This window comes from Suillus clintonianus (assembly GCF_016758775.1).
Source record: "Suillus clintonianus strain FC179 chromosome Unknown DEU56scaffold_8, whole genome shotgun sequence".
Lineage (NCBI taxonomy): Eukaryota > Fungi > Basidiomycota > Agaricomycetes > Boletales > Suillaceae > Suillus > Suillus clintonianus.
Window position 1 is genome coordinate 584,550 of NW_024539232.1, and position 13,189 is coordinate 597,738.

The 13,189-nt window shown below is 48.8% G+C and overlaps 4 protein-coding genes across 4 annotated transcripts; 2 read left to right on the plus strand and 2 right to left on the minus strand.

The window, feature by feature from the left end:
- Positions 1-391: 391 nt before the first annotated feature.
- DEU56DRAFT_850437 (uncharacterized protein) lies at positions 392-1,872 on the minus strand (the record flags this gene model as incomplete). The annotated part of the gene is made up of 3 exons (XM_041355180.1): positions 1,720-1,872; positions 1,637-1,657; positions 392-1,576 (listed from the first exon to the last, which is right to left on the minus strand). Exons 1-3 carry the CDS (start codon positions 1,786-1,788, stop codon positions 395-397), a joined length of 1,272 nt encoding a protein of 423 aa, XP_041213289.1. The 5' UTR covers positions 1,789-1,872.
- A 116-nt stretch (positions 1,873-1,988) lies between these two features.
- On the minus strand, positions 1,989-4,161 carry DEU56DRAFT_554560 (uncharacterized protein). The gene is made up of 3 exons (XM_041346780.1): positions 3,449-4,161; positions 3,158-3,392; positions 1,989-3,104 (listed from the first exon to the last, which is right to left on the minus strand). The coding sequence occupies exons 1-3, from the start codon at positions 3,937-3,939 to the stop codon at positions 2,229-2,231; spliced, it is 1,602 nt and encodes a 533-aa protein (XP_041213290.1). The 5' UTR covers positions 3,940-4,161; the 3' UTR covers positions 1,989-2,228.
- Positions 4,162-5,018: 857 nt separating this feature from the next.
- On the plus strand, positions 5,019-7,387 carry DEU56DRAFT_960468 (cytochrome P450; the record flags this gene model as incomplete). The annotated part of the gene is made up of 14 exons (XM_041359319.1): positions 5,019-5,229; positions 5,277-5,409; positions 5,469-5,528; positions 5,587-5,721; positions 5,779-5,927; positions 5,988-6,085; positions 6,135-6,243; positions 6,303-6,316; positions 6,371-6,560; positions 6,611-6,667; positions 6,719-6,743; positions 6,802-6,933; positions 7,001-7,144; positions 7,202-7,387. The coding sequence occupies 14 exons, from the start codon at positions 5,019-5,021 to the stop codon at positions 7,281-7,283; spliced, it is 1,539 nt and encodes a 512-aa protein (XP_041213291.1). The 3' UTR covers positions 7,284-7,387.
- Positions 7,388-8,690: 1,303 nt separating this feature from the next.
- DEU56DRAFT_908357 (uncharacterized protein) lies at positions 8,691-12,796 on the plus strand (the record flags this gene model as incomplete). The annotated part of the gene is made up of 9 exons (XM_041356988.1): positions 8,691-9,518; positions 9,585-9,803; positions 9,855-10,016; positions 10,082-10,189; positions 10,241-10,390; positions 10,450-10,612; positions 10,670-10,866; positions 10,924-11,068; positions 11,121-12,796. 9 exons carry the CDS (start codon positions 8,691-8,693, stop codon positions 12,794-12,796), a joined length of 3,648 nt encoding a protein of 1,215 aa, XP_041213292.1.
- Positions 12,797-13,189: the final 393 nt, after the last annotated feature.

A 13,189-nucleotide genomic window follows, 5' to 3' on the forward strand; every position in this document is an offset into this window, starting at 1 on the left:
ACATCAGTTGTTGAAATCCTCGATCTTCATATCACTTACATTCTTTAAGTCAGGGACCATGACACTATCTTGTTAATATTGACGGCGCTGACATTGAAGTGAGATGAATATGAATTCATGTCGATGAGGTGCCATCGTAGTGCACGACTCAGTTCTGGAGGTGTCTTCAGTCGGTCGTCACCTTTCTCGATGGAACAGAGCCAGGCCAGCGGCCGCATGACCGTTTCGTTGCAACGATATTAATATTATACATAGGCTAGAGCGATATGGTGTATGTGCATAGTGTGACACAATATTAATGCAAACGCAGCTGCGCAACTATCTTTCGACATCATTCTTTAACGAGATATGTAACGACCATCTGTTCAAGCTGTACTCACTGGCAAGAGATCTTCTATACTAATTTGAGGGAAGGAATAAGGGCAACGTATTCCGCTCGTTGCTCATCTGTCGTCGTCACTCCAGCACCGAAAATCAAACTCTCCAGGGAACATTTTGAGCGTGTCAAAAATGCCTTGAACTCCTCGTGAGGCCATTGATGTATATAGGAAGCTTTGAGTGTGCGTAGATGTGGGAGTGAGACGGTATTGAATAGGCCAAGAGCGTGGATTGCGTTCGTATCCGAAGTGTCGCAGTCGATGTGTAAGAATTGAAGTTTGGTATGCGTGAATGGCTCTAAGACCGGCGTTTCATAGGAAAATATAGTACCAATCGTTAAGGAGGAGAGGTCGGGACATAGAAAGAGCAAGTGAGGGAGTGCACTCGCTTCATATATGTCGATCTGGAGATTTGTGAGACGGGCCCATGTGGGATTGATGTCAGAAAGGTACGCGATGTTGAATGCCGGCCCATCGAGGTTCAGACTGCGCAGAGAGGACGGCGGTTGCGAGATACAGTGGGTAACAGCTGGCATAACGCTAGAACTTTCCATTGACATGGACAGCTCCTCAAGTGCTAAGAAATCTGTCATCCTAACTTCAGGTTGGGAGGCATCGAAGGAAAAATAAAGAAAGAGCGACGAGACTTGATTGAGATATGGCTGGAGAAGGCTTCGCAGCTCGGTCCAGTGGCCCCTTTCACAACGGAGTGCCAACGAGAGCGGACGACCTCGCGATCGCTCGAGCCATGAATCATAGCAGAAGGCTGCTCGTTGCCAATCTCTGTCGTCGACTTTCATAGACAACCCACACCACAAACTGGGCATGCTCACAGCAACTTCTCTCCATCGTCGGCATATCCTGGTCAACAGCATGGGAGCTAGCTTTGATGCGGGCGACAAGTGACTAGTTTCTGGGAGACAATAAACAAAGATCTCGGACAGGACTTCAGTTGGCAACCGCCACAAAGCCGATACGAGTCGCTTGTGCAATTTCATGGATTGAGTAATCTTGTCCTTTCTCTCGACGAGTTGCTGGCGAAGATGTTTGATGCTATCCATGACTGCTTCTAGGCCGGAGATCTCGTGCGAAACTGCATCGAATTGCTGCTGGCGTTCGGTGATGATGGTATTGATGCTCTGGTCGTTGGGCTCGAAGGCCATGTTGCTATTGGGATACGGGGTTTCGAGGTCTGGCATCTAATCACATCATCAATACACGATACACGATACATATACCACACAACGGAATCGACATACGATCATTTGTGAATGAGCGAGCTGAAGCGAACATGGTTTATTATTACACTCATACGCGAGTTGCTACAAAACTGAGCACTCACAATGTTCTGCAGCGCACCAATGGTTTCAGAGAACGAGAAGAAATGGACTTTTGAGCCAGCTGTTTGCATATTGTGCGCTGTGCTACGCAAGGCTGCGGGTGGGTTGAGAAGACGACTTGAGATCTGAAGAAAGAAATGATTCCATCAGTGACCAGCACTTACGTAACTATTAATGACTGAATGTTCAAACAACTCAACTTCACTTCGCGACAAGCACGTTACAATCGCAGGGAAAGACGTTAATACGCAATGCTGCGTACTTTCATTAGGAATAGTATGTATTGTTATAGACTGGGTGTAAATGCAGCAAACAGTGGTATCGAATGTTTGAAGGTATCAAGTATTAGTATGCGATAGCAAGCGGAGATAGAAACCGATTAAAAAGCTGGTAAGTAGTCGTCACAAATTATTTCTCGTGTCAGGAGCAGCAATTCCAGCATAGTGTCTCACGCGAAGCTGTAAACATTATGAAGATTAGGTAGCGGAGGTCCTTGCAGCAGATTAACCTATCAAAAAGAAAAAGGGCGCGTAAGCCACTCGAACAGAAAGATGAGCATAAATGAACCTACAGGAAAGACAACTTCATCCCGCAAAAGCCGAATTTGGTGTTGGGGTAGGTAACCAGCGAGTATGGTTCGGGTATAAGGCAGGGAGCTGACGACCTCCTCTGCAAGCAGGCGCCCCGGTCTTAGAACATTTGCTTCTGTAACCAAAGCACCACGCATTCCACGACGTGCCTTGTCTTCCCCTCGAGCCCATCGAACACTCGCAGGACTGAAGTCCAGAACGAAAGCCGCAGGACGAGAATGCTCCTCGGAAATTCCAATGCAGGTATCCTGGACATCTACGTTGGTGGAGTAGGCTACTCTGTAACCTTCGACATCTTGCAGAGGCTCTACATCACCTGTCGCACGAAGGGCTTCGTTGATCAAGAAAACGCGCGACACCTTAGGACCCCACTCGCTCCAGGGCAACGCACAGTCAGCGGCATTATCGCCATGAATGATGGAAAGCAACATTGAGACATCGATAGCAATGTCCAGTCGAGCTTTCTCACCACCCGTCGCAAGGGGTGTCGACAGAGCCATGATTCCGCTGTTCGGGGGAAAGACCTCGCATGGGCGCTGATGGGGTTGCAGAACTTGCTCCTGAAGCGCTCTTGGGAGCATAAGGCGACTAGGGGATATGAATACATGGGCTTCAATGCGAGGTAACTGCAAAGACAATCGGAGTGTGACGAGACCAAATGAACAGAGCTGGCTTGGGAAAATGACGTCGTAAAGGCGCAGTATTAGGTGAGAAGGGTTGGATGCTCTATGAATGACGGCAAGGGTACGATCATTCATAAAGTTAAAATCGTCAACCTTGTCGGAATGAATCCCCGCCTTATGACGTGTTAGTTATTTTAATTGTCCGGGTCGAGAGAACGCGCGCTTACCAATTTACATAATGCGCCGGTCTTCCAATTGCAAAGCAAGAGCACATTGGAATGTGGTTCCGTCGTCAGGATCGCACACCAGGGACCAAGTATTCTTAGACCACGAGCATCGAGCGGAGTAGCGAAATATCCTATGAGACTCATGCTGGTGATGAGGACACGCGTTGGACTAGCGGCTGCAGAATGCGGAGACATCTCTCTCAAGGAGAGAAAGGAGAGATACGACATATTGGTTCTGAATAAGGTTGGTTAGTGCTATTCAATCTCAGTTAAGACGACATGACTACTCACCCAATGTGTGTCCGCAAAAGAACAAGAAGGTCCTGCGGTACGTCAGCGGCATGTAGGCGAGTAACCTCGCCAGCTTGGCCATGGTAAGTTGCGCGTTCCGACGTGTCCCCATGGACAACAGTTGACACAACCTGGCTAGACACGTACAGAGCTACCTTCTGATAGTAGCTAGTGAAGTCAGTGTCATTCAAGGTTGCACGGCAGGATGACATGATTGGACGCATCGTCCTCCATCTGTTTTCTCTACACCGGAGGGAAGCCAACGCCTGCGGAAATGACACTGTAGGCGATGCGGATGCAGCATTATACTCCAGACCCTCCAGCTTGAGCTCGTGGAGGTACGGGGCACGAACTACTCCACATATAACTCTGAGTTGGTTACATGTCTTAGAGACACTCTCGAGGTCATTCATAGGCGTGAAGTCGAGCAGATATGCAAGAACATCGTCAGGGAGGTGAAGGAAATGGGATGTATAGGACATTAGCGACATTGGGCGACGTGCAGCGTATGTTGGATCGAGAGGTCATCTTATATAAAAGGTTGGGTCAAATTTTTAGATTGGCATTGAGGCTGCCATGATTGGTCGGTGGAGAAACCTGGTGAGCGTTCCCCGCTCTGTGGGTATGATTGAATTGAACTGAGCGTTTGCCAAATATTACTAGTGGATAGGCGACAGTGGGTCCGATGTCCGTCAGCGATCAAGTTAATTGACTAAGTCAGAAGCGCTAGCAAGTACTAGTGTGTTCATTTCAAATAAGTTGCGGAGATTAAAATGTGAAATTTGCGTTTGCGCCTCGCGGTGCCCTCCGCCACCATTCGGCTGCCAAACCACAAGGAAAACTCCAGCGATTAGTATTGTGAATTTTTGGCGTTGGAAGGATACGCGATCGATGCCGGCGACGAGGTGGAAGAACAGTTTGTCGGTGGAGTGTTTTTGCGAAGTGAAATATCAAGGCCCTCGGCCAATCACCCTATGTAAAATCTCCTTTCCGCGTCGAAGTAAATCACTTACCAAACACAATCTTCAGTTCAAATGGAAGGCCGCATCTCAACAACATTCGGGCCCGTCCGAATAACAGCGGGTGTAAGCGACATTGAAAGGTGCACCCATGCGGTGACAGTCAGTCAGCCTATGGGATGCGGCGTTCCCTTTACGTGGATGACTTTTGTATTGCTTTAATTAGCGACGAAAAAAATGGATATGTCATGTAATGGTATATATAAGACGGTAGGCCATCTTTCTCACCAAGAGCACCACTGAACTTTTGCCGCAGAGCTATCTTGTCCGCAAACCAGACACGCCAAAATCCTCGAAAACCAAACGATACTGGTCAACTGTTCGAACCGCCATTGTCGCTGTCCCGAATAAGATGAACGGATCTGAGTTCGGTCAGGGAGATCCGGGCCCGTAATAATATCCTTTCCTTGAATCGGGCTAGCTCCTTTGAGTAAAGCGTTAACGTACCAGTGACCTCTAACTGAAGCAAATTGGTGCTGACATGTACATCGTAGGGGGCTTATAAAATTTCTAACATTGATTGTATGCAACCAGTCCCCTTCCTCTCGTCGATGGCGTCGTTCAACGAATTCAAGTTTCCCATCCTGCCGGTGCTTGGTGTCGTGGCTGCACTTACGGGCTTGACTTTATTGCGACCTCGACGTAAGGAGACTACTCATCCCTATCCTCCAGGTCCTTCCGGCCTGCCTGTCATTGGCAGCGCCCTGAAGATAGACTTTAGCGCACCGCACCTCACATACACGGACTGGGCGAAGCAGTATGGTGGGTGATTTGTTCAACTCACCAGCTGCGGTACTGACTTTTCACAGGCGAAATCGTCTATACCAGAATACTGGGAGACGACGTGATCTTGGTCAATACCGAAAGAGCCGTCAGGGCTCTATCGGAAGGTCAACGGTCTGCTATATATGCATCCCGTCCTCCGTTCCCAATTATCAAACGGTAAAACTGTATTCCTGTTGATCAGGTGTAAAGGGTTATATCTAACTCTATCTGTCTAGGTTTGGTGTAGATTTTCATACTGCTACCACGCCATATGGATCAGAATGGCGGGCACACAGGTTGGTCTGACTTCACTCTTAGTATTGGTTCGAACGTTAACGACGCTTGATGAAACAGAGCCATTCTTCAGCAAGCTCTACGTTCCGGATCTGTTCAGAAATACAAAGATGTTTTCATGAGCAAGTCATATTCACTCGCGCTGAGCCTCCTGGACGGTGTGGCTCCCGAGCATCTTGGTAAATTTCTCAAGACGTATGTAACAGGCTTTTTCTTTTTTTGAAAAAAAAAGAGGCTGAGTATCCATTACAGGTTCGCTGCTTCTACGGCGCTCGTAGTAACGTATGGATACCATGCGGAGAAGGGTGATGCGGTTGTCAATGCAGCTCAAGATTTGGCAACGTCAGTGACCGGACGATTGTCACCCGAAAAAGCTGCGCTGATACAGAAGGTCCCGTTCCGTCAGTTGCTTCATTTTGTAGTCTGAGCGAGGCTAACTTGAGTGTTCAATGCTCCACTAGTGGAATACATTCCAGGTTTCATGATCCGCACTTCGTACTGCAGGAAATTGGCAGCAGACGTCACAGACATTCCCTACGCGTTCCTAAACAAAGCACTGGTATGTCCTTGTAGATGTATCGGTATCTCCCATTATAACATCATGAAAGGATCAAGGAACGGAAAAACCTTCAGCGATGGTTGATGTGCTGAGCGGTCGTGAGGATTCAAAGAGGTCTGACCTCACCTTGAAGAATGCCGCCGCGACGATGCACCTTGGTCAGTGATTGTTCCTTTTTCTTCGCTTTAAAGTGAGACTCACCCACGTCGTCCACTAGCTGCAACAGAGAACGTGAGTGACTGACATACAACACATGGTGTAACTTTACTTACCTCCGATCAACAGAATGCGGCTACCTTACAAATCTTCGTCTTGACCATGTTCCTCTTTGGCGACAAACAGCGCAAGGCTCAAGAGGAGATCGATCGTGTCGTCGGCGCTGACAGGCTGCCAACCTACGAGGACCGAGATTCTATGCCATACATCGAGGCCCTTATCTGCGAATCGTTGCGCTGGCATCCCTCTGTACCGATGGGTTAGTAACCACAGGTTCTTCATTCATACCAGCGATGAAACGTTTAACAGGTGTCCCTCACTACTTGACCGAGGACGATGTATTCGAAGGCCACTACATGCCCAAGGGTGAGTGATCAGATTGACTTTGTGAAGCAATTTGACTTATCAAACCTGCAGGGTCGATCGTCAAGTTTAACGCTTGGTACGTCCCTTAGAGTTGATGACCATGAAACTTTGAGTCATCTAATTTATCACCGTAGGGCAATGTCGCGTGCATGCGAGGATCCCGAAACCTTCAAACCAGAGCGTCATCTCCTCCCAGATGGAGAAGTATCTCCAAATTCTCGACTAGCCAGCAGTTTTATGTACGGGAACTTCGGGTTCGGGAGACGGTATGTGGTTCCATCCTGACGAATTCCTCTTTCGCAAACCCGTCGCTAACACGCTTGGTATATGCAGCGCTTGTCCTGGGCGTGTCTACGCCGACAATCTGTTGTGGGCTGCAGTCGTCCAGATCCTGGCGACTGTGACTATTTCCAGGCCTAGAGATTCAAATGGGAAAGAGATTGATTATGTTCCCAAGTGGGAGGGTGGCTTGACTGCGTGAGTATTATCCGTCATCCATAGTATGTGAGCTCACATACTTCCTTTACTGATCAGACACCCGAAACCATTCCCCTATGTCGTCACCTGTCGATCGCCAAAGCGGGAAGCGCTCCTTCGCGAACAGACCAGCCCTTAGACGGCTGTATTATTTATCTATTCGATCACTGTCGTTTCATGTTTTTACCGTAGCAGAATCAATAATCATGGAACTAATTAATGGCTCGCTTCTTCTGACGTCGGGTCGTGCATTTGAATGGAAGCGACAAACGGTAGACAGGTCCGCGCCAAAATTTCCTAGAAATAGGAAGTGTAGGCGAGATTATTGTTGTTGTTAGCCGTCATTTGTTCCGCGGAGTCCTGTCATATGGCCCTAGTAAGACTCGAGTATCTGTATGGAGCAGATCCCAATTTGAGAACAAATAGAATAAATGCAGGTGGAGCTCATCAAGCTTCATGTGCATCCGGATATCCGATGCCACTTTTTTTTCCAGGCGAGTCCCCCTCGCCCCCGAGTGCGTTTGCTAGTCTTGAGTTGGGTACAGACATATTTATTAACCAACTACAACCCCAGAACAGTCGTTAACACCGCAAAGAGATCTTGACCTTTGATGGCACCGTGGCGTTCGGTCTTACGGAGAAGCAGCAAAGACCGTTTGTTTCTAAAGTGTGTTGAGTACCAGACGCTAATGCAGGTGATGACTTTTCGAATCTGATGAACGCCCGATATCATGCACGGCCAAAAGTATGTCAGACCACTTAAGATATCGGGCGCACCGGTCTACAATAAGTTCTAATTGGACTGATGACGCACCTCCGGCAGTGGTGTTTGCATAAGTCACGGTTCTTCTGCAGTGGGAGGGATAAACTGGTAAGGATAGATGAACTGTGCATCTGTCGAGTAGATCTTGCGGTGTCGATTCTGGTGCAGACTCAGCTGGATGGCGTCAGGTAGGGATGTAAACTTTGTTCGAAATCAAAAACCAAGGCACTCGCACCGATAACCAATTAGATCAACTGGTGTCGTACATGGGTGAAGGCGACGTGATGATTTCGCACTATGTGAAGTGAATCTTCCGATAGACCTATGATGATGCCCTGAGATGAGCATGTTGATAATGCAACTTTGAAAAAGCGGAAGTTGATTGGGTTCTAAGGGAGGAAAAATGAGATGAAGAACGATTCATACATTTTTGTTCAACGGAGGAACTTGAAAGTTTAAGACATACGATTACTGAACGACAGTCAACTCTGTGGCCGTCCGGATCCATTGCAGAAAGGAAAACCAGGAAAACCTTCAATCGAGACAAGTCCGGCATAATTTTAAGTGACCGGTTAATTAGTAAGCATGGATCAACTGCACGAACGGTTTAGAAAGCTGGAGGAAACGTCTCACATGCACAGGTGAGCATGAATATTTGACTGTTGAAGCGCCGGAAATCGTGACTCTATCAAGGGACCTCAGCTTTGCCTCGAACTACGGCGTTGTAGCAGCTCACAGCCTCCATGCATCAGAGAATTACAACGCCTAATAATTCTTACTAACATGCCCACCACACAACCCCTCCTTCGCCCCACCACCTTCTCCAACAATATCCCCCCAACCAATCGTATCCGCCTAGTCCCCCACCTTGATTCCCGCCGTGCCCTCCGTTTCGAACCCGTCTCCTGCGACCTCAGAGACGGTGACACCCCCCTCCGCATCGGCCGCTTCACAGATCGCTCAGACACAAACAAACTAGCTTTCAAAAGCAAAGTAGTCTCACGAACTCATGCAGAGATTTGGAGCGACAACGGCAACTTTTACATCAAAGACACAAAATCAACATCAGGCACTTTCCTCAATCATCTCCGCCTAAGTCCTGCAGGCTCTGAGAGTAAACCATATCACCTTAAAGATGGTGATATTGTACAGCTTGGAGTCGATTATCATGGCAATGCTGACGATAACTATCAATCCGTAAAGATAAGGATCGAGGTCGGACACGAGTGGCGTGCTACTGCATCTGCATCATCTGACCGCACAATCACATCTTGGGAGTCATCTAGCGGAGAGCCAGTCGGTCATCCCCCTAACTACATCGACACGCTCGCCAAATATTCTGATAATTCCTTCATTACCACCCCCTCAGGCGACGATACGGTGGGGCTGTGGAGCACAAAGACACACCATCAGACAGGTCAACGCACCACGGAGGTTGAACGTGTCGCAATTTCTCCCCATGGAGAAGTGCCCGTGAGTGGAGACCATGTTGGGAAAGTCCGACTGTGGTCTATCGGAGACCGTCTACTTGAGCAACGCAAGGCGGAGGGAAGGATGAGGGACGGTGAAGCGGCACAGCAACAGCCACTCTTCACATTCAGTGACACGCAGGTATGCTCTCACCTACCATTGCCCCATATGTTATTCATGCACATCATGCTACGTGGCGACGCACAGCTGCACTGTCACGACGGTCAAAGCAGCCATCCCTCGGAAACTGACGAAACCTTAGCGACTGTCTGGGATGCATGCATTGCCGGGGACCTCCATACGGCGGAAGAGTTACTGACCCAAGAGATCGACGAAGATGGCGGAGGCAACGATTCCTATGCCATTCGCTCACTTGTAAGGGCGCGAAATTTTGAGTGGGATGATGCGCTTCAAGACGCAGTCAAGGTCAGACACTCTACATATCATAACACCATCGACCACAGCTTTGTTGCATAGTCAATTGCTGTACAGCCCTCGTTATGGGGGTACATTTCCAAGGGCATCGCCCTCTGCGGCAACCAGCAGCTTTGGGACGCGATGGAAGCTTTCGATCTTGCTTTCATATTTTCGGAACACGACTCGAATCCGATTAGCATCGATCTTTTACTATTGATCAAGGTACTCTGTTCACTGTTTTTAATAGTTGGTTTGTCATACTAAGAATTCAATGCCATTCTTTCCAGGCTGTTGCACTTTTCAATGCCAGTTGCCACGATGAGGCGATGCGGCGAGTTCACGATCTCATCGGCGCTTACCAGCACTCAGATACATTTCCGTGCAGCGTGGTCAACGTGAGCTTTATGTCAGACGTCATGATTTTTCTCATTCTTAACACTTCTCAGTCGTATCTACGTGTGCAGCTTGCGATGATTGCCTTCGACAATGAGCAGTACAGCGAAGCCGCTGATCAACTTACGGCCGATGTTACTACCACAACCGGCTTGTTCTCACTCAAAATGCCTTTGGAACCTAGATTGGAGATCTTCGCGCTGGTGCGTCCTTACGAAGCCGTCGAGGAAACTTCTACTTATGGATGATGCGTGCTGAACAGCTCTTCGGCTGGGACTTCGACTCTATACAGCAAACTATTCATCAAAGACGGTGCGAAGCCTTCCTTCGTGCAGACCGACTCCCCGAAGCGGCCGAATCTCTTCGATATATGATGAGCATGCTTGGCGAACCTAAAAAGGGCAGCTGCCTCGAATGGTCTACGGGTGAGGCCTTCGGAATTGGGATAACTTGCACATGATACTCACTTTGGTGCCGATTAGCCTTCAAGCAAGACTGTACTGCGCGGTGTGTCGCAAAGGCAGATGAGGCCGTTGCCGCGGATATTTACGAGATGGCTTTTGACCTGTATTCTGCAGCGATTGAGCTGGATTCCTCGTCCCATTTCCTCTTTGCGCACCGTGGCAAGGCGAAGTTGGGACGAAAGCTCTATGCGGAGGCCCTTCACGATGCGGAGAAGGTGCGGACAATAGCCTTCATCTGTTCGAGCACTCGAGTTAATGATGCCTATGCATAGGTTATTGAGCTGAAACCTTCATCTTCTCTTGGGTATGAACTGAAGTATGCAGCACTTCAGGGGGCACAACGCTATGATGAAGCAATCGAGGTCATCACAGCCATGCTCAGCAAGTTGGATGATCCCCCCGATGCACATATCCAAAGTAAGACAGATAAGCCATGCGTCGACGTGAAGATGATCAACTCTTTCTCCAGAGTTGCGTCAGCAGTATTTAAGATCTGAAGCAGTAGATGCTATTGGAAGGGCTATCCACGCTCACCTGGAAAATGCCCCTCTTCGTCTACTCAACACCTCCACCGGGCGTTTGTGCGATCGAGAGACTCAAATAAACGCCTTCATGGAAGGCACAGAGTACAGGGAACTTCTATTTTCATGGATGACAGATGCGCGCCTCCAAACAGAGCCAATTCAAGACGCGGTCGCGAAGTACTTCAGCTGGGCCATGTTATCACATAGGTGGGAAAGCAAGGAGTTGCTCCTGCACGAGATCAAGGACAAGGTCGTGTATGATTTGGATCCCGTCGGGACTACTGTGAAGTTGCAGATGTTCTGCAAAATTGCTCATGATGCAGGCTATCGCTGGGCATGGAGCGATACGTGCTGCATTGACCAAAACAACAATGTTGAGGTTCAACGATCAGTCAACTCCATGTTTGTCTGGTATCGCCAGTCAGCTCTTACCATCGTCTACCTATTGGATGTCCCGCCTTGGGCAAAATCAGGCGCACTAGCGAGCAGTGTTTGGAACACGCGAGGATGGACTATTCAGGAATTCCTCGCTCCTACCGTAGTTCTCTTCTACAAAGCAGATTGGACCCCATATCTCAACAACCACTCTCCCAACCACAAGGAGTCTATAACCATCATGCAGGAGTTGGAAGATTCGACAGGTATAGATGCTCATGCCCTGGTCGCCTTCCGTCCGGGCATGACAAACGCCCGAGAGAAGCTCCAATGGGCGTCTACGCGCGTCACGACGTTGCAGGAAGACATTGTATACTCATTGTTTGGTATTTTCGGCGTCCATCTCCCCGTAATCTACGGTGAGATGAAGCAAAATGCGCTCGGTCGGCTCTTACAGGAGATTGTCGCTCGCTCAGGTGACATCACCGCCCTGGACTGGGTTGGAAAATCATCCGAGTTCAATAGCTGTCTCCCAGCTGACATTTCCTCGTACGAAGCTCCTCCATGCCTGCTACCATCCCTATCCGAAGACGAAATGCAGTCATCCATCTCCATGCTGCGACAAACTGTGCCTGTGGAATCAGCTTTGAAACTTTATACCTTCCTTGACAATCTCAGCGCCCCCCGTTTCGCGAACTTCAGACTCCAACTGCCGTGCATCGCATTTCCCGTCACAGAAATCAGACGGAGGAATGGTCAAGGTCAGGAACTGACGTGTTCCACTTATAATGTCAAAGCAGACGGCCTTCAAGATTTGTTGATCGACACGGAAAATAGACTATTTCAATTCTCACGAGCAAGACCCACGCAGCAGACATTTCTGCTCGTCCGCCCGTGGAACCGCTATGACCTCGGGTTGCCTGACTTTGCCGATAATAAGACCACGGAGGCTTGGTCATCGTGCTGGTCTCCATCCTGGTCTGTACCATTGTCCACGCCCTCGTCTCTGCCAGACCATTCGCAAAGCGTTTCTGCTGCAGAACATGAGCCGGTTGATTCGGAGTCGCACTCGCGAGCATTGAGGTTGATCATGCACCTTGGTCAGCCTTTTAGTGCACTCCTGCTGGCGCAGCAGCGTGGTGGGGAGTACAAGAGAATTGCCTCCGATCGCAATATTATCGCACAAATCAGGGACATGACTGCTGTTGACGACATGATGGACGTCAGGACGCTAGAGATATTGTAGTTGCATTGTTGTCGAAGATCGGTGGTCTCCAACGCGTTTCCATTCGTGTTTTGAAATTACATACATGTTCTGCCAACGCACTTCCCGTTCGAGGTATACTTAAACTGACATTTCATCCGCGTCTCAACTCATACAGTCTCACAAGAACCCAATCTATATTCTAGAAGCTGGACACGACAGAACTTTGCAATTGGGTACCGACATCGATTTACGCCAGTAAGTACTAGTGTAAATCGCTTGAATTATTTATAGGGGTTGTCTGATGTCAGATTGATCTTCATTCGCAGGCCATGTACATTCAGTTTGGTTGGGAGAGCGGGGGGCGCATACTACGAATATACCGGAAGGCGACTCCACGGCTGCCGTGCATATCCCGAGGAACCCTGCATTATG

Bases quoted from the DNA above. Each gene is read 5' to 3' on its own strand.
- DEU56DRAFT_554560 (XM_041346780.1), bottom strand. From the start codon at position 3,939: ATGTCGCTAATGTCCTATACATCCCATTTCCTTCACCTCCCTGACGAT. The intron at 3,393-3,448 runs GTGAGTAGTCAT...AACCTTATTCAG, and splicing joins CTTTTGCGGACACACATTGG to AACCAATATGTCGTATCTCT. The intron at 3,105-3,157 runs GTAAGCGCGCGT...ACACGTCATAAG, and splicing joins CCGGCGCATTATGTAAATTG to GCGGGGATTCATTCCGACAA.